We start from the raw sequence: 20,820 nt of genomic DNA, 5'->3' as shown, positions 1-20,820 counted from the left end.
CTGGCGTGCTGACGGGAGGGCCCAGGGCGTGAGGGGCGTGCAGGACATGCCACCTCACCACAGGAAGGAGACATCAGAGCTCTGTCAGGGTGGCAAGAAGGAGTCATAGAAAAGGCGAGGGGCTAAGGTTTGCTTTGAAAAATGGACCCCAGTTTGCAGGCCGGCCAGGGGGCACAAAGTGCAGAGCAGGGGCACAAAGTGCAGAGCAGGGGGCAGGAGGAGGTGGGTGCAGCCAGGTGGGGCTTAGCAGGCCCCAGAGGAGAGAAGGCCGAGGCCTCTACCTGGGCAGCAGACAGCACCCCAGGGGAGGACGCACTCCCAGCCCTCGGTGGCACCTCCCTCCTGCCTCTGCGGCTCCCACGGAGTTTTCCCATGCTGTCAATCTGGCCAGAGGCCCGTGGGGCTAGGTCCAGGCCGGTGATGAGGGAGGGGAACTCTGAACAGGGGACCCTGTGAGGACGAGGATGGGCTGCTTCTCGGGCCTCCTGGGACAGCACCAAGATCCACTGCTCTTCCTGAATGTCTAGCCATTAACATAGAAACCCTGGGGTGGAGGAGTTGCTGGGGAAGAGGAAACAGGCGCTCTGTATAGATCTGCCCGTGGTCTGGGTCTGGCCTGGCTACCCAGGACAATGGTTCCTGGATTGAGGGTACAGAAGTCCCCTGGGGCACAGGGGCCTTGTTAGCAGGAAGGTCCTTCCTCCTCTCCTCCAAGGTCAGAACGTCGACACGCTGGAGCCCAGGAATGTGCAATGTGAACAAACACCCAGACGATGCTGATGCGGGCAGGCAGGGGGTCCAGAGCCCTGGAAATTGGGCCTACGTGGCCCAGAGCCACCAGGGAGGCTGGGAACTGGTGGCTCACTGTGGGGCGTAGCAGCTCCAGAGAGCCCGGGATTCTTGCTTTGATCCGTATCAGTTCCCCACCTCCTCATCCACAAGATCTCAGAAGGGGGTCTTCTCCCTGGCATCCCCACTGGCTCCATTTGTGCTCCAACAAACAGACAAAGCTTACACCAGTCTCGAGAGCTCCTCCCCCATACGCTCAGTGACCTTTTTATCCACCAGGGATACAGCCCTGACAAAGCACACATGAGGGATCGTGGTGGCCTCCTGCCTGGGAATCTAAGGCTGAAATGCATTTTGCCTTCGCGTAAGTGCCTCTCAGCACTCACAGCTGGTGAAGATGTTGTCGGTGGAGATGTTGTTAGCGGACAAAGATGAGCATTGCAGAAGAAAGGCTTGAAACCACCAGGCAACAGAGAGAGTTCCCAGCTGCTAGGAACCTGGAGGCATCAAGGTAACATCTCTACCCACCCCCAGAGATGTGAGGCAACAAATGTGGCAGGCAGGCTGAGGTGAGCAGCCAGGGTGGTAAGAAATGTCAGAGGGGACAGAGAGGCCCCAAGGGGAATTTCACGCAGGTCAAGGATGTGGCCTTCAACCAGCCAGCCTTCCAGGGTCAGAGGCAGGCAGAGTGGAGGCACATAGAGTTTGTCTGGGGGCAGATGGGGCTCCTGGCACGAGCTTTCAGGCCTCATTTAGATTCTTCCTCCCCTGTAGCCTGCTGGCTTTTAGATCCTGACCTGCAGCTGGGGAGCACTGTGGGATGGGGTGGGGTGGGGGTGCCCTTCTGCATGCTGCCGCAAGGCCCTCACTGAGGGGCTGGACAGACGAGGCCTGTGTTAGGACTTGCAACAGCAGTTCAGTATCCTTTGTGGGAGGCAGAGGTTTTGCCCTGATAATTCCCTCTGCTTTCCAGTCCCAATCCAAGCTCTAGCCTGAAGCCTTTCATCCTATAAAAGCTGCTGGGGCCGCAGTGCCTGAAGGGACGCAGGCCTAGAGGCTGGCCCCAGAGCCCTACCTGGACCGCAGCCTGGTTTCTGGCTGGTGAGAGCCACATAGTTGGCCTCAGGAACATGTGTGGCTGGATAATACCATCCCACCTGAGTCCAGTTCTTCCTCGAATCATAAGGCAAAGTTACTTTGGCTTCTCGTTAGGCCTTATCCCTCATTTGGTCTATATCCTAATTTGGAGGCTCAGTCCTCGGCCAATCCAGAAAGCTGAGGGTTTAAATGCTGGTCTCTTCTAGGGGCCTCAAGGGAGTCTCTGGGCCCCCGTTTGCAGGTGCAGAGATGCTGTGGGACGTGGAGTTTGGAGCTGGGTGGGAATGTGGATGGACTTTCCAGATTTCACAAGGCAAGGGCTGCATGTTCTGGTTGACCGCAGCCCTGTAACCGAGAGACGCCCTGGGCACTGAACTCCAAACAGGCCTGGCTTTGAATCACCACCTACCACCTGTGTGACCCTGGGCAACTCATTAATCTCTGTGAGCCTCAGAATCCCATCTGTCAAAGAGGCATGAAAACATCTACCTCATGGGATTGCTATTGAGAGAGTCAACTGAGGGGGGGTTTATCTGAAGCATTGCTCTGAGGGCCTGGTACTCAGTAGGTGGTCGGTGAATGTTCCTGCCACCTCTCCTTCATTAGGAGCAAGAGCCCCTAGCCTGTGACTCTATTGTTCTCCTGAGCAATCACGGTCCCATCACCATGAAGGCAGCAGCAGCAGCAAGAGAGGAGGAAAGCTGGGGTCGGGTAACATTCTCTTCAGACGCTTGGCCCAGGGACCACCTCGTAGGGAGGAGAGGGGTGGGGAGAGGGAGCTGCAGGGGTCAGGGGCCTGAGAGGTTCTGGGTAGCAGTCAGTCCATCCTGCCTTGGTCACTGTTCACACAGCTCCCCCACCTGCAGGGCCTCACCCTGACCTCCTGCCCTGCACCACTGGGGGTGCAGCCAGTCAGGCACCACGGTGCACCTTTCTGTGGTCACCAGCTCCTTGCCCCAGGGCCTCAGGCCGCTATGACCAAGGAGCACATGCCGGGGCCCCCAGATGCGCACCACACGGCCAGGATTCGCTGCTGTCCTTTGTGTCCCTGCATTCGTCACTCCCCAGCACTGTGGGGCTTGGGGGCGTCCTCACCTTCTGATCCAGACACGGCAACAAGTTTCCATTAGATAAACAGACAGAAACAAATGCTAAACATGAACACAAACTTTATACCATTTTTATATATTAAACAGACAAAAAGGACCTGGGAGCGACCAGGGTCCTGTGTGGCCTTTCTCTGGGCAGAGCTCGGTTCCCTTAGATACAAAACGCCAAGGCTTTGCCTTGTCCCAAGGCTCTCCTGTGGCTGCGACTTGTTCTTTTTGCTTTTTTCTTTTAAATTGAAATAGTCAGTTTACAGTGTTGTGTCAGCTTCTGGTGTACAGCATAATGCTGTACGGCTTGTTCTTGCCCCCATTGGGGTGGCTGGAGGCGGGGCACTGGGGGGCGCAGACCTTCCTACCCTCCCTCTCCAGGTCTCTGGGGGCAGAGACTGCTGTTGCCTGGGCAGCCCTGGGAGCACATCTGCATTATTTTGTGGCAACAAGCACATTTCCTGGAGGGGGTTTTTGGAAGCGCTGGGAGCCGCCCAGTGGGAAAACCAGAGGAAACAGGCCTGGGCAGAGACAGAGGCTGCAGGCAGCCGGAGGAGACAAGGCCTTGGCCCGAGGTGGGGCTAAGGGGTGCCTGGGGCCCTGAACCCCTCCTCTCCCTTCTGAGCTGCCGACAGGGAAACCTGGCCAGAGCAGGTCTAGGTGGAGCTGCTGACCTTGGAAAGCTTGCCCAACCCAGGCCCCTGTCAGTGGCAGGATAATGATCTAAGGAGGAGCCAACCAGGCTGCAGAGCAAGATGGAAAATTCCCACAGCGCAGCGCTCCTGCAGCAGGGCTGCCCCGCAGTGGGGGCTCAGGGCGCCTTGCTCCACGCGGGCCCTGACTGCACAGCAGTAGGGGCCTGGCCTCTGCATTTGGCAGGGTGACAGCAGCTGAACAACTTCAAGGGGAGATGAGTGGAGATCCGGCCTTTGACTTTTCTCTTTATTCTTGTGTCTGGGGAACCGGCCTGACTGTGGGCTTAGTGGGTGTGTGTGCTAGGAGGGGATGGGGAGGCCATTAGGAAATGAGAGAAGAGAGACCTGCCTTCTGCCTAGAAGGGGGGTCCAATTACCCTCTAAAATAGGCTGGGAATCTGAAGAAATGGGCCCTGTTGGTTTAAACAAATCAAGCAGCTTCCCACAAGCATATCAAGTTTCTAAATTTAAGTCCCTACTAAGGCTCAGGTGCAGACAGTCTCAGGTGGGATGGGGACCGATGAATGTAGTACTTTGCTGGGCCCCGGGCCTTGAGGAAGGGCGTCCACGGGCATCTGCTGTGTGCCGGCATGTTCAGTAGAGTCTCTCGCTCTGTCCTCGGTTGGTAAGAGCCCTGCCAGCAGGAGGACACGCCTGAGGCAGCGCAGAGCAGGACTGACCTGCTCCTGACCGATGTTCTTCCTCCGCGCCTCCCAGGAAGCCAGGCTAGGGCAGGCTGTTTCGAGGCTCTGGAAATGCAGGTGTTTTCCGCTTCTTTTCCAGAGCAGAAGCCTCATGTTCCCTGTGCCCTGGGAAGATGAGAAGGGTCCAGGTGGCAGGAGGGGTGTCTTCTGGATGCTTGGCTGTGAGCCCAGCAGCCCGGTACAAGGCTCAGGAAGGCCTCCCCGCCCTGTGGGGCCCAGTCAGAAGGAGGAAGGAAGGAAGCCATGCAAGATAGGATTTCCCCACCCCAAGGCCTGCAGTCTTCCTGGCTCCAATCACCTGATAAGCAAGCCGGTTTGGACTGGGGTAGTTTTCTATAGGTGACAAAAGCCACTGGGAAGTTGCAAAATTCCTCCCGCACAGGGAGGCTTCATGAGGCTACAGTTTTCCAGCAAGGATTTGAAGAGAAGGTGGGAGAGCCCTGCATATTCTGTTGGGTTGGACTCACTTCAGGGCCCCCTGGCTCAGCTCAGAGCATAGAGGAACTCGGCAGCACAGGGGAAGTTCCCTCTCTCCTCCCCCTTTCTTCTGCCCCCTTGGGCTCCTCCGTGTCTGCCCCTCCCTCCCAGCTGGCCTAGACTCACACACTCCCCAGGTAGGGTGTGGCATCTGCCCTCTGTCCCGCTCCATTGACTCCACCTCTGTCCCCAGGACACTCCAGGTGAGGAGCCCCTGGGAAGGTAGGCTCCAAGCACAGGCCAGGAAACTCCCAGCTGTGTGCTGGGGTCCAGCCGAACCAGGGCATCAGGGCTCTGGGAGGGTTGGGGAGAGGAGTGGAGGGGGGGTGGGACAGGACATGACCCGAGTCCAGGTTCTCAGAGCTCCAAGAGACCGTTCTGGTTCACAAGAGGGTCAGAAGCCGCTTGCTTTCTGACGCCACGTTGCGTGCTCCTTCAGCAAGAGCAGGCGCTAGGCCATGGCAAGGGACCCCCATGAGGAAAAGTTGCAGCCTGTGTGTGTGTCATGAGCAAGGGCCGGCCCAGGAAGGAACCTCTTCACCCAGAAAGTAGTGGGAATTTGGCTCCCAGCCTGGACCCCAAGCCTCGTGCAGGTTACAAAAGGCCACACTTGCTCAGCTCTGGCTGGAGGGAAGCTTTAACTGCAGGCGGCTCCCACCTTGTTGACCCCATTACTTGGGTGAAAATGTTCTCATGAAGTCATATTTTAGAAGGTCAGGGTGCTTTAGAAACTTGAAAGCATTTAAGAACCATTCTGGAAGAACTACACCAGCTCCTGTTGAGAGACAGTAATACTGTTCTTTTTTTTTTTTTTTTTTTTTGGTGAGGGAGGTAATTAAGTTTATTTATTTATTTAATGGAGGTACTGGGGATTGAACCCAGGACCTTGTGCAGGGTAGGCATGCACTCCTGAGCTACACCCTCCCCTCACAGTAACACTGTTCTTTCCTGCACTTTAAATGTGTTGTCATTTAATTCTCACTGCCTCCCTTTGAGATGGACCCTATGATTACGTCATTTTACAGAAGAGAAAACTGAGGCTGTAAAATTCCCAGCTGTGGACTGAAAACTGAGTGGGACTCTTTGTTGGAGAGCTGAAGTCCCTAGCACTCGAGTCAGGGATGGAAACCTGGGGTGCGAGCAGACTTTTCCCCCATCTCTCTGGTCAGGGTCTGTGTCACCTGGGTCTCCTTGAGGCCCAGTTTAAAATAGAGCAAATGCAGAGCTGGGACTTTGGTGCTGGTGTGCAGCCTTTGGGAGCTGCTGGCCGTGACTGTTTCAGCCGGAATCTCCCCACTCCCAGTTTGGCTGTGTTTTCCGGCGTCCAAGTGCCTGGACAGAGGTTCATGTGACTATTTATCTCCCTCCCTGGAAAGCCCCTCCCTCCAAGGCCATCAGCTCTGCCACCCCATCCCCCATCCTTTGTGTAGCAGAGGCTTGGTACTGGGGTTTTTCAGAAATGTGAAATCAGCGGTGAGCACCTGCAGCCCTTCCTGCTTTAAAAGAAGCTGCATAATACGCTGTATTACAATGACATTTGTTTTTTAAGAACACAGAGAAAGAAAGCAAGGAAAAAACCCAGGAGGGATCTCCATATAGTTTGTGGCAGGAAAGGAATGTACTACGCGTATTATAATTTGGGGATGTTAGAGGTGAGCATCCACTCACCACCCCTGGGCAGGTGGCTGCCAGTCCCTGGGGGTGCCCCTAACTGAGCCCATCTGGAAGGAGGCGTGGAGGCTGGTTTTGCACAAGATACCTTCATGCCCAAATATGCTTCTTCAAAGGCGTAAACCCCCACCACTCTGTGGGATGCGAAGCTGCCATAAATCTCTCAAGCGACAGCTCACTAGGAGGAGATACTCTGCCAGAGATGAAAGGGCCCAAATTCTTAGTCCTCGGAGAGACTTAGTTCCTGTGTTGCCTTGTTCATCATTGTGTCCCCAGGCCCCCAAGCAGGGTCTAACTTAAAGGTGGGGCTCAAAAATCTTTGATGATCAATAAGAACTAAGAGAATGTTTCCTTCACTGACAGGAGATGGTGCAATCACGTGGCCCTTGCATGACGGCATTCCTCCCTGGGTCTCTCTTGAAGCACATTTTCTCAGGTGGCTGCAGGACACAGGAGTACAGAGAAGCTGGTGGCTTCTGCCAGGTCACTCTGCAACAGTGAGTTTCTACAGCCATTCTATTAGGATTCATGAGCTACTTTTTTTCTTTTCTTTTTTTTTTTTTTTGGTGGGAGGTGATTCTGTCTTGTGTCCATCTAAAACTTGACCAGTATCACTGAAATAATGCTAGCATGGCCATCTTCAAAGAAGCTATTTTGCCTTCTGTCTTGGTGAGAACTTATGTAAGCTCCCCAAAACAAGTGTCCACCAGGCCCCTGGAGGAGGCCCAAGGAGTGCAGCCCGGTTACATAACCTAGGCAGACATGGCTCAAATAGGAGTTAGTAACCCAGCAGGTAGATCCAGTTATAACCGAGGTGCTGCCCTCAGCCTCTATCCCTGGAAAACCCCAGCTCATGCGGGTACTGCGAGGCTGGTGGCCGGGGCTCCCCCCAATTCATCCCTACTCTGCCCTGGGAAACCAGGTCTTTCCTCTTCTTCTGCTTCTCCTTTTCATGCTCCTTCCAGTCCCCAGTGGCGGCTTAATCACTGTAGTTCTTGGTAAAACCTAAATGACTGAGATAACTTTGAGATTTGCAGGTCAAGTCCTGCAAAAACGTTAGATGTTGCTGTGTCTCAGGCAGACAGTCTTCTTGTGGTAACTACTCAAAAGAGGCATCAGTAGCTTCCTCAAAATTCCTGCAACACCACCTGCCCTCTGGGACCACGGTATGTCCCCTTCTCCTACGTGCACATTTCCCTGTGTTCCCTCCATGTCCCTCTGGATGTGGAGGAGCCCTCTCATTGAGCGGGTCTGCACAAAGCTCTGGTGGATCTGCATCAAGCCTTTGCAAGGGGGCCCCCAGGCTGAGGTTGCTACAAGCTGGGCTGCTGAAGAGAGTTTAGTTATTGTTAGACATTTGCATTTCTTGTCCCCTGGACTGGCTTTAGGAGTCAAGGATGAGGGCAGCAAAGGTACAGATGATGAGAACCTAATACATGGGTGTCAGTTCCTGGAAACCTGCTTGACTCCTCAGCACATTGGTAACCTGCCGACAGACCAAGAGGAGTGCAGGTGGGATGAGCCCCCAAAACCCTATGATCATGCCACCTGCAGGTACCTCTTACAACGTTTCCTAACCAGTAGCAAACACCAGACCTCAAAATACACATGCCCACAGAGGCACCCGGAGAGCCTGTGATGTGATAGATCCAGGCTAGAGGCCAGGCTTGTACATTAGGGTAAAGTTCCCCTGGCGGTTCTGATGGGAAACCCTGGCTAGGAACTGGCAATCTAGCACATGTCAGTTTAAAAGTCTTCACTGCTTACCCTCATGGGGCGTGGGCATAGGAAAGTGGTATTACAGAGAATTTCAGACCACACTGAGCTCCGTGATTTTCTTCTCGCTTGGAGTGGTCAGCGATCAAATCGTGCTTTTTGTTATCCAGAAGCTTCCTTTTAAGTCAGAGGCAAGCGGCTGCACCTGACGGTGTGCTTTCATTTAAAGCCAAGAGAGGCAGTTCCTAGAGGAGAGGCCGCTCAGACTTGAGGTCAGTCAGGTGGATAACAGGTGAGCGGGGTGAGACTGTGCGCGGGGGGACGTGGTGGGCTGCTGTCCGCCTTCGGGAGCACCGGCGCTGTGTGTGGCTCCCGTGGCTCTGCCCGGGGACTTGGGAACGCACTTCACGCATGCGCAGTTTGGGCCACCTGGGTTAGGGCTTCTCTGTGGTCGGAACTGAGGGAAAGCAAGCGTCACACACTGGGGCTGAATGAGTCTTAACTAGCACGTGACGAGCTGAGCAAGGCTCCTCTCCAGGTAATGCTAGGATGTGCGGACACTTCAAAAATGGGTAAGGATATACAGCTGAAACTAACACAACATCGTAAATCAACTACACTTTTTTTTTTTAATGGGTAAGAATATCCGTAGCTTCACTTTGAGTGAAGAAAATTATATTGGGAAAATTTGGGCCTGTTTGCTCATGAAAAGGCTGAAAGCCTTAACCAGGTTTTAAAAAATCCATGCCCTTCAGTATAGGCTTTTAGAATTCAGGGCTTAATTTTTGTCTGATTCTATAAGTAATAACTGATCCATTGAAAACATTTGGAAAATACATTAAAATGTAAGAAGTGAGAAAAATGATTCATAATCAGTATGAATATTTTGGATTCTCTGTTGAGATTTTTCCCCATGCATTTAAAAAATTAATAGGCTTTATTTTAGAACAGTTTTAGATTTACAGAAAAATTTGGCAGTAGTTGTACTGAGTTCCTATATAATGCTGCTCCCCCACCAGTTTTCCCTATTAACAGTCTTTCGTTAGTGTAGTACATTTGTTGCAGTTAATGAACTGATAATTGATACATTATTATGAACTAAAGTCCTTAGTTTATATTAGGGTTCATCATTTGTGTTGTACATTTCTACAGGTTTTGACTAACTCTTAATGTCCTGTATCCACCATTACAGTATCAAATAATAATCTCACTGCACTAAACCTGTACACCACTAGTCCTCGCCGCCAACCCTCCCCCACTCTTCCCTCAGCCGTATTCCAAACTCCTAGCAACCTCTCATCTTTTTACTGTCTCTATAGTTTTGCCTTTTTCAGAATATCTTATAGTTGGAGTCATAGTCTTTTCAAACTGGCTTCTTTCACTCGCAATATGCATTTTTTAAAAACTGCAATTCCAACCAAATGACATACTGGAAAAGGCACAGCTACAGAAAAAATATAAAGATCATTGTTTCTAGGGGTTTGGGGGGAGGGAGGGAGGGAGCGAGGAATGAAAAGATGGAGCACAAAGGATTTTTAGGGCAATGAAATTATTCTGTATGATACAATAGTGGTGGCTACATGTCATTATGCATTTGTAAAAACACATAGAATGTACAATATCAAGAGCGAACCCTAATGTAAACTATGGACTTTGGTTGATAATAATGTACCTGTGTTGGTTCATTGATCGTACCAAATATACCACACTGAAGAGGGATCTTGAGGGTGGGGAGTATGTATATGTGGGTGGGGAGGACTATGTGCGAACTCTGTATTTTCTGCTCAATTCTGTCGTGAACCTGAAACTGCTCTAAAAGAATAAAGTCTATTAAAAAAATTGAAGTATAGTCAATTTACAATGTATTAATCTCTGGTGAACAGCATAGTGATTCATTTATACACACGCACACACACACACACACACACACACACATATTCCTTTTCACATTTTTTCATTATAGACCATTACAAGGTATTGAATATAGTTCCCTATGCTATACCTTGTTATCTATTTTATATATAGTAGTGTCTACAAATCCCAAACCCTCAATTATCTCTCCCAACCCCCTTCTCCCCGGTAACCATAAATTTGTTTTCTGTGCCTGTGAGTCGGTCAGTCTGTCTCTGTTTTGTAAATAAGTTCATTCATGTCCTTCCCCCTCACCCCCCATATAAGTGATATCATACAGTATTTTTTCTTTCTCTTTCTGGCTTATTTCACTTAGGATGACAATCTCCAGGTCCATCCCTGTTGTTGTAAATGGTATTGGTATTCTTTTTTATTATTATTAATATATTTACTATCAGGGTGAGAGAGGGCTTTCACTGTTGCCACTGAGTACTTTTAAAATATTTCTCTTATAAGTGAACCACCATAATTGCTAAATGAACTCATTTGTATTCTTTTTTATGGCTGAGTAGTATTCTTTTGTGTATATCTATATATTTACCACGTCTTTATCCAGTCATCTGACAATGGCATTTGGGTTACTTCCATGTCTTGGCTATTGTATATAGTGCTGCTATGAACATTGGGGTGCATGTATCTTTTCACTATAGAGTTCCTTCTGGATATATGCCCAGGAGTGGGATTGCTGGATCATACAGTAAGTCTGTTTTCAGTTTTTAAAGGAATCTCCATACTGTTTTCCATAATGTCTGCACCAAACTACATTCCCACCAACAGTGTTGGAGAGTTCCCTTTCTCCACACCCTCTCCAGCATTTATTGTTTGTGGACTTTTTAATGATGGCCATTCTGACTGCTGTGAAGTGGTGATACCTCATTGTAGTTTTGATTTGCATTTCTCTGATAATTAGTGATATTGAACATTTTTTCATATGCTTATTGGCCATTTGTCTGTCTTTATTGGAGAAATGTTCGTTTAGGTCTTCTGTCCATTTTTTGATTGGATTGTTTGGGGGTTTTTTTTGTTGTTGTTATTGAGTTGTATGAGCTGTTTGTATATTCTGGAAATTAAGCCCTTGTCGGTGGTATTGTTTACAAATATTTTCTCCCATTACATTAAGTTATCTTTTCATTTTATTTATGGTTTCCTTTGCTGTGCAAAAGTTTGTACGTTTAGCAGGGAGGGTATAGTTCAAGCAGAAGAGCACATGCTTAGCATGCATGAGGTCCTGGGTTCAATCCCCAGTAACTCCTCTAAAAATAAAAAAAATAAACCTAATTACCTCCCCCGCCAAAAAAAAAAAAGTTTGTACGTTTAATTAGGTCCCATTTGTTTATTTACAATATGCATTTAATTTTCCTCCATGTCTTCTGTGGCTTGATAGCTTCCTTCTAGCACAGAGTAATATTCCATTGTTTGAGTGTACCACCGTTTTTCCATTGACTTATTGAAGAACACCTTGGTTGCTTCCAGTTTTTGGTAATTATGAATAAAACTGCTATAAACATTTGTGTGCAAGTTTTTGTGTAGGCATAAGCTGGACCTTGCAGTAAGACTTCGTTTACCTTTCTAAGAAACTGCCCAACTGTCTTCCAAAATTGTGGCATTTTACATTCTTACCAGTACCTGTTGCTCTAAATCCTCACCAACATTTGATATTGTCGATTAAAAAAACTTATCCATTCTAATAGGTGTGTAGTGGTACCTCATTGTTTTAATGTGCAATTCCTGATGATACGTGATGTTGGATGTCTTTTCATATGTTTATTTGCCATCTGTTTATCTTCTTTTAGTGAGGTATCTGTTAAGATTTTTTGCCTGTTCTTAAGATTTTTTTTCACTTGCATATATGATTCTTCGGATTCATCACCTATTGATAAGTTGTGTGCTTCGTGTTTTTAATGGTTAGGATCTCTCTGTGCTAATTCTTCTCTGTCCTGAACAGTGATGAGCAATCTTATATCTAAAAGCTGTTTGCCAAAATGAAGGTCACCTAGATATCTCTTATGTTATTGTCTAGAAGTCTTACAGTTTGGTGTTTTGCATTGAGCCTGTGATCCATTTTGAGTTGTTTTGTGATAGGTGAAAATCTATGTCTAGATTCATGTTTTTGTGTGTGGATGTAGGTTGTTACAGCACTATTTGTCAAAGCGACTCTTTGTCCAATAAATTGCCGTTGTTCCTTTTAACATAGATTAATTCATTACATGTGTGTGGGTCTATTTCTGGAATCTCTACTCTGCTTTATTAATCTGTTCTTTCACCAACACCATACTGTCTTGACTACTGTACATTTGTAATAAGTCTTAAAGTCAGATAATCAGTTCTCTAAGTTTGTTCTTCTTTAGTATTGTGTTGGCTATTCTGGGTCTTTTACCTTTCCATATGAACTTTAGAATCACTTTGTCAATATTCACAAAATAAAGTGCTGGAATTTTGATTGAGATTGCATAAAATCTGTAGAATAATTTGGGAAAAATTGACATCTTGACAATATTGATTTTTCTTATCCATGAATATGAACTGTCTCCATTTATTTATATGTTTCTTACATCAGTTTTATAGTTTTCCTCATTTAGTTAGGTTTATATCTAAGTATTTCTTTTTTTTTCATTTTTTGGGTGCTAATGCAAATGGTATTGTTGTATCTTATTTTCAGATTCCAATTGTTCATTGCTGGTATATACGAAAGCAATTGACTTGTATATTAACTTGTATCCTGCAACCTTACTGTGAACATTTATTATTTCCAGGAGCTTTTTTCTCCATGCATTGCTTACATTGTTGAAGTCACAAACTTTGTAAACAATCTTATGTCCTGTTTTTTTTTTGTTATGTCATAAGCTTTTTCAATGTCATTTTTAATTCTTTTGAAACACTTTTAATGGCAGCAAAACATTTTATTGAGCTATTAGTTAACATTTTAACACATCCATCTTTAAAATACAGATTAGTATGAAGAAAAAAATTAAATGTGCTCAAAATTCCACCATAAAAACCAAAATAATTTCTACCAGAAAAAACCACTATTCGCATTCTATTGTTTTCCTTCTACTGTTTCCTCTCTGCCAGTGGTTCCTTCTTGGGAAACAGACTTCTTTGAGTATCTGATGAAAGCTATGGTTCTCTCCCAGGAAACTTAAGACATGCACTAAATTTTAGTTTCCAAGTTCTAGGGACCCCTATGGCCCATCCCAGAAATGCCCCCACAAGAGGCATTTATCCACCAGCTTCGGTTGACATCATTTACACCACACTTCAGGTATGTTAGGCTTGCGCAGATTGAGCGGGCTTTCCTCGATTTAGAGGTCTGTGGCTTGAGAAGCCCTTGAGCCCAGGAAGCAGAGAAATGTATGAATTAGCTGGATTTTTCAAAATGTAAAATAAATGGAGGTAACAGTCATCCTGGGGTCACTTCTGGTTTTAGCAGAGGTGCCATTATTATATTAGCTGTTAAGGTTTGTTTCCTGTGTTTTGGAAATGCAGTAGATGGTTGGAACATATTTAACTTTAGCATTTCTTTTTAAGAGTGATCCTGAAGATCCTTAATGTAGTAATTTGGTTGTGGCACAAATCTGAATGTTGGGATTTGGGGCTAGTGAGGGAGCTAAGTATCTGCTTTGTGTTTCACCTAAAATCTAAATGGTTCAAAGCTGTTTCTTCATGTGGCTACCAAAAGAAGGGAAGACATACATCTCCCCAAGTAGCTTCACATTATAAGAATGTCTGGACACATCCGTCTGAATGTCAGTATTCAACTGTACATTTCTTACTAGGAGTTTATCACAATGCCCTTTGGGTAAAGAAAAGGTATTGCGTTAAGTTTTAAGATATTTTTCTTAGCATTTGGATAAGATTTCCACATGAAGTGTTATCAATCCCAGACTGTGTTAAAAACAGAATTAGAGTATTTAATGTTCACACACTTAAATTGATCTCTATTTCTTCCAGTTTTTAAGCATAAAATAACCAATATACTTACTTAAAACTAATCCTTAATTCATCTAGATTTTGCATTATAATGTAAAAAATTATTTTTCTAACAAAGGAAAAAATTTTCATTCACTAAAAGGTATTTTCTTACAGGAAACCCCAGTTATTTGCTAGTCTCTCACCCATGATTCCAAAGGGTGAAACCAGTCAAGGCCCTAAGGATATAGTTCAGAGTCTATTTGGGGAGTAGCCCTCCACACAGAGCCCACTTTCAAAATGATAGCAGCACCCTTATAGAGCCCCGTGGACTTGGATGGGTAATCCCAGGGCAGCAGCCCCTGAACTAAAGAACGATGCTTCTTTTTTAGGACACTCTAACTCGTGACTCAGCTCTGAAAAGGATGTGGTCGGTGACATTTCCTGTATCTAGTGGTCACAAGCTCACACGGCCTCCACTTTTGTGGCCTGGTGGCTGCAGAAACAGGGGCAACTGACTCCATGGATTAACCAGCAGCCACACTCACCTGCATGAGGTAACACTAACAGCACCAGTCTCAACCAGGCCAAATGGGGACATGAAATGTATTGGCCTTAGACATTTCAGGATTTTTGGATCATCTATAACAATTAGTGGCTCAGATCAGCAAATTCTGTACATTAAAAGAGACTATTCAGAATATAATTTGCTCTTCTTTTTCCCTTAATGTTGTTTATAGTGGTGTCTCTACTACAGACCAATTCCTCTTAAGTGTGGTTTAAATAATTAAATCTTTAACCAGCATCGAAAACACACAGATTCTACAGCTTTTCTAACCCTTTTGTTGCCTAAAGTTAACCGCTATTTCTGCTCTTAAAAATATTGTTCCTTATTGAGTATAGATTAAATGTAGATCTCCACTACTGTAGATCAATAGTGCTAATCATCATCATTTTACTGTAGTTAGAACCTCCAGTGGAACTTGGGAGTCCAGGTTCAGGAATGAATGAGGAACTATAAAATAAAGGCCTTGTGTCACACACCAACTTGTTACAGTCAGAGCAAGTTTTGAAACCAGGGTTTTAGTTTGTAATTTATAATTATGTTGTACAGCTGTAGTTTAAATTTCTGGCTATTAAGTTCCTTAAGCCAAAGAAACTTGGATCTTTAAACAAAATGAATAAAGCTACAGTATGAAGATGGTGAACATTTAATAGTCTGCATTTAACAAAGGTTTAAAATTGGAGGTAAAAAAGACAGGATGCGATTATTTTCCAAAAGCACTGTTTTATTTATACAGAGTCCTAACCACTTCAGTGGCAGGAGGACTGGGAGAGATTCCTTCTTCAATCCAGGGGCCTCCATAATGTTGGCCTGTTGATACCAAACACACAGGCAAGTGGTGTCACAGATGTGGTAAACTAACTACCATGTTTAGTCTCTCTCTGCTAGAGCAACAAGGTGAGCGTCAATCTCTGCTTCCGTAAGAATCCTAGAAGGCAAAGGGAAAAAACCCACGATTTACTTTTTGAGAACTTTTTATTATGCAAAATTCCAAAAACACACAAAAGTAGGATAGTAACGAACTCTTGTGTACCTGTCACCCACCTTCAACAATTATCATCCCTTCAAATTTATTTGAAGGAATTCCCAGGCATCATATTAACTTCATCTATACACACTAATGTTTACCTCTTTGACATCAGATCTAGAATTAGGTCTCTTGACAGCAAAACCCTTTTGGTTGCAACTATGATAGCAAATATCTAAATATAAAACTAAACTATATATAATGTATTCTATTTTAGTTCTTATGTCAAAATGCCTTTATATCTAGTATAATTCAAGTTTGTATCGGCTGAGACACAAGAAGGCACTCCATGTTGAATATGTTATTTTCTAAATGATGTTTGCCCCAAAGAAATCAATTGCTTGGCAACTTTTAATGTGACCTATTACTGGCTGACTTTTAACAGTGAAATTTGTCAAAGTGACATTTTTTAGTGCAAATTGGGGCAATGTAAGTAGTTACATACTTGTTGATGTTTATATTATATATTCTAGTTATTAAAGAAAAAAAAGCAACCTTTTCCTATAGTGGGCAGAGGGAGGAGGAAATTCAATTGTGTTTTTTTTTTAATTCAATAAATATTTCTTAAATCTTTCATGTTTATATCACTTACCTGCAGGCAACAAAAAGAACAAAGCAGGAAAAAAATGTACTAACAAAACTTTTCAAGGTCTGGTTAAGCCTAGTTTACTATCTTTTCTCCCCAGCCCTAACCATGACCATGTGTCTTTATATTTGTGACCCTACAGTAGATACACACATTGGTTAACATGCCCCCCTGCAGATTCCTTGCGTCTGTGGTTTTAACTAAAGTATTTTCACAACTCACAAGAGCATCCAGACTCATGGTAAAAGTAAACCACCTCATAGGACTGCTGGGAGGATTAAGAAAGCTGATACATGTTAAGCACCCAGTATAGATTTGACTCATGGAAGCTGTGAAGCTCATTTGTGGGAATCAGTGAGTAAGAACAGACAAGCATCCAGCATCTGCAATTCAATTAGCTGTATGCAAAATTCAAGGGTTTCGGAGTTATCCAGATAGGGTCTGATGTACATCAGTATTTCATACTGTTCTTCAAAGCTCCACTTAAATAACCACTAAATAACATTCCACATGAAATGACTACTTTGGGAGCTGAATTTCTATTGGACTTAAGCTGAAAAAGAAAACATTTATGCTTACTTTACTCCTTATATAAAGGAGGTTATTTCACATCACCTCTGGCATTAGATATAATATAAATGAAATGAGAAGAAAAGAAGTTATGTCTTTCTTAAAGAGACATCCACTAAGTTTTAAAACAGATCTCTCAGGTGCTGAAGAAAAAAAAACTAACTATAGTTCAAAAAAGTGTTTTTTCCTCAAGTTATAGGACAAATGGACCTCCTCTATCTTTCTAGGCTAGAATTCATCACTTGGCAAACTTCTTTAAGTACCTAGCCAACAAGGTAACTCACCTGAATTTAGGATTTTCAACTGTAACTACTCCAACTTCTATTTCTGAAGGTTTGAAATCAATTGACAGGACAGTAGACAGGCATGTAATTGCAGTCTGAAAAAGTATCAACATTAAAATAATACAGTATTTGTCAGAGATTCCAAGATTTTCCCATTCCAAGCTTATTCACTTCATGAGTTAACCACAAACTATTCATTTTTGCTCCAGACTCGAGTCATGTAGTTTTATAGCCACACAGATTGCTTAACTCTAATATGTCACCTGCCAATGACAAGAAACTTGTTTATACCAAGTCAAACCATAAATTAAAGGGATCCATCAAACAAAATAGGATGATTTACAGTCTATTTGCCAGACAATATGCAAGAGTAGCATTTGGAGTGAGATGGAGAGAGGATAAAGATGAATGTGCCATCTTCCTTCAAGGCCTTTACAGTAATAATAATTTAAGAATGTTTTAAGTGGCTTTGTAGCTGATGTGATTATTTACGTGACTATGAATTGCAATTAAAAAAAAACTTTAAGAAACACTTAAACAAGACACAGTGCCTCCTGGATGAGAACTAGCTCCATATCTCTTACTAGTATACGATAACACTGCCAACCAAACATAAAAGTATGAGATGGTAATTTTTTCTGTCATTTATCAGAATCATGTTGTTAGTCTTTAGAATAGCTGTATCCCATACCCTCATCTCCAAATTTTGTTTTTAACTTCTTGGCAGTAAATAAGAGGCTTCTTTAGTCTAAGGTTACTAAATATTTGTATAGGAGTTTTGGCTTGTCCTGTCAATTTAAAACTTTCCAATCAAAATGAACAATCCCCTCAAGAACCTTGCATTAAGCTAGCTCTCCTTCTGCATCCTAGATACACTTTCTCTGCCAAGTCATCCTGTGAGCATATTCTTTTACTATGAAGATGTCTGCTTCCCTGAGAATTTGGTGTGGCTGCTTTTCCTTTTGGACCATAAGAGCAACATTACTGACTCAGCTTCTTCACTTTTGCTTCCAGGAAGCTTAAGCCTAATTTAAGTCACAACCGTGCAGGTCTTTGGGCCTGGTCTTGACTCCTATGCTTAGTCATATTTTCCCATTTAATAAGTGTTTTGTTGAAAGCAGTTTCAAATACATTACAAAATGAGATAGTGAATTAAGTGAACAAAAGCAGTATTCATTGTTCCCATGTCACACCAATTTTACTATTAAGCTGACAAACTTAGATACACCAGAAATAGCCTATAGAGATTTGTCAATTATGCCATGATCGTCACAATTGTATATAGCAGTAAAAAAAAAAAAAAAAAAAAAAGGTCAGCTCCTTTTGGCTAACTTACTTCCACTGTCTGTTCAAATGTCCAATCAAATTTCTTCTTCACTTTTTTTTCAAGGAAGCTGGTTGACTCGGTTTGTTTAACTCCTGCTGCAGTGGCTTTAAACCCACAGTAGTAACCTGCAGGGTCACACTTGTACACCTGAGGGCCTTGTTCTTCATCTATACCAATTAAAATCATACCTTAAAAAGAAAAAGACTCTCATTAAGTATCTTACACCTTTATACAACAAGATTTCTTCTCTCCTGGTGTGGTCACAAAGGTGTTGTTAATCATTACTCTGGCCATCTATTTTAGGATACGTGTTTTAAGAAAACTGATAACCAAAATATAGGCTTTCACCACAGATAAATTAGGTAACAAATTTCCATTTGCAAAAGGTTTTATCACAGACTTTTAAAAGGTCTGAATTATCACAAATATGATGTACAATTTGCTATTACCCAAAGCGTGTTCCTTTGAACCCTAATCCCAAGGTGTTAACTGGTCAAATAAATTTGGAAATATGTTTCACAAGCTGCTTTTAGAGAAAATAATATACAAAGGTATATTAAATGTTCTGCTGTAGGCTGACCTCTTTTAGCTCAGTAGTTCTTAAATTTATTTGACCAAGAAATACTTTTTAAAAAATTAATCAACTACCTGTTAAGGTTCCAGGGAACTGAAAGGGTATGGAACCCACATTGGGAATGCTGGGACAAAGTGAAATGTACCTGGGGGATACTTGTTCACCTTTACACTGCTCATCTTTGTTACCGATGGAATGTACTCCTCCAGTAGTCAGTATAAACCAAATTCTAAATTCTGTAGACATAACTTTGTTATTATAAATAAAATTATGTTATTCTAAAACATACAATTAAAATAACCACCACCAACAAACTTCATTCTACTCAGCAGAGCAGGTAACAAAGTAAAGAATGGCTTAACTCCACTTGAACAATTATAAGACTGCTTTATTCAACTACTTTATTCTATACAGATGTTTTATAGACTCTAGTAATGAGGAATTTTCAGTCTTATTTTATTGACAAACACTATGACAGTGACCAACTATCTGCTTTATTCCACTGTTATGTTTCCCTGTAATTTTCTTTACATTTTATACTTGATATATGTATACAAAGTAGAAGAGCAACACAAAAGAGAGATCCACTTACTGCTTGGGAGAAAAAAGAAACACTTCTTTACTCCAGGGTCTTGCAAGATGAGTAGGGTTTAACAGGTGATAAGGAAATGAAGGCCAATCAAGGCAAAAGGAACATACACAAAGGCACAACACATGAAAGGTCAGGGCACACCCAGGGAATGACAGAAAGATCCATGTATTACCGGGGCTTCAGGTGAGAGAGGAATGCAGGCCAAGAAAGAGGCAACTTCGGAATAAACTGTAAGGGGACTTGCAAGCCATATTAAGAAGTTTGGAATTTACACTGTATTTCCAAGGAAACAATGATCAAAATTTGATGTTAGAGTAACTCATGCCGCAATATGGAACAGACTAGGAAAGAGTGAGAAGGGAGAAAAGAGGTAAATTAGGTGGCAAAGGCAAGAGACAATGAAACAGTGACAGAGGAGATGGGAAGAACAGATATTTTAAGGTAAAGCTTGATGACTAAACAGATGACCAGGGAAGGTGAGGTGAGGGTAGAAAAGTTGAGGATGAATGTAGAAAAACTGCAATGATTTCAAGTTTGAACTATCCATGGGAAAAGGAGAAGGGGCCTGGGCTAATGAGGGGTGACTGGTATACAGGTAGTAAATGAAGCCATGAAAGTGGATGTGGTCACCCAGACAGAACAAAGAGGAGAGAAGGACCAAGGAGAGAAACCTGATGACCAACATTAAGGGACCATTTGACGAGAATGAGCTAAGCAAAGTGAGGAGGAGAACACTATCACTGAAGAAATCAAGGGAGAATTTTTAAGTGACAGGTCAAAAACAGGGTCAGATACTAAAATCATTACATTGCCTGCTTTAATCCTCATGAATGAATGACACAATGTCAGAAACAAATGTGTTGAATCTTTTAGACTAATGTATTACAATAAATCTAAAATCAGTAAATCTGATCCCTCTCAACAAAATTTTACATGTTTTTTAAAGAAGAAATTTATTCTAAGTATCTGAATCTCAGGCATGTGTGTGTGAGCCTGATACTTCAGGGTGGTCAAAAGAAGCAGCTTGTTAAGATGCCTAGTTCAGGCATTTCCACTGAACTAATAATCTAGAATTGCAGCAGAATCCCTATTACAAAAGCCTAATGTCATAGTGCCTTAGATCTTTCAAATCACATACCCTAAATAGAAATATTTTGATAAAAAGTCTAACAGCATCTAATTTAAGCTTAAAAGTAATGCCTAAAGTACTATTATGAAACTTATTCTT

The 20,820-nt window shown here is 43.8% G+C and overlaps 1 protein-coding gene and 1 long non-coding RNA gene across 3 annotated transcripts in view; one reads left to right on the top strand and one right to left on the bottom strand.

The window, feature by feature from the left end:
• Nucleotides 1-1,100: 1,100 nt before the first annotated feature.
• On the top strand, nt 1,101-15,339 carry LOC140696888 (uncharacterized). The gene is made up of 3 exons (XR_012073506.1): nt 1,101-1,300; nt 6,895-7,028; nt 14,460-15,339. It is a non-coding gene; the product is annotated as an uncharacterized lncRNA (long non-coding RNA).
• The window catches only part of PSMA6 (proteasome 20S subunit alpha 6), a 29,561-nt gene continuing 24,076 nt past the window's right edge, over nt 15,336-20,820 (bottom strand). For both annotated transcript variants that reach the window (XM_072962926.1, XM_006212756.3), the window contains exons 5-7: nt 18,436-18,614; nt 17,100-17,194; nt 15,336-15,560 (exon numbers count right to left, since the gene is read on the bottom strand). In XM_072962926.1, the coding sequence (XP_072819027.1) occupies nt 15,503-15,560; nt 17,100-17,194; nt 18,436-18,614 (332 nt within the window). In that variant the 3' untranslated portion in view covers nt 15,336-15,502. The remainder of the gene's footprint in view (nt 15,561-17,099; nt 17,195-18,435; nt 18,615-20,820) is intronic.

The sequence above is a fragment of the Vicugna pacos genome, chromosome 6, assembly GCF_048564905.1.
Source record: "Vicugna pacos chromosome 6, VicPac4, whole genome shotgun sequence".
Classification (NCBI taxonomy): domain Eukaryota; kingdom Metazoa; phylum Chordata; class Mammalia; order Artiodactyla; family Camelidae; genus Vicugna; species Vicugna pacos.
This window is presented reverse-complemented; position numbering and strand designations above follow the sequence as displayed.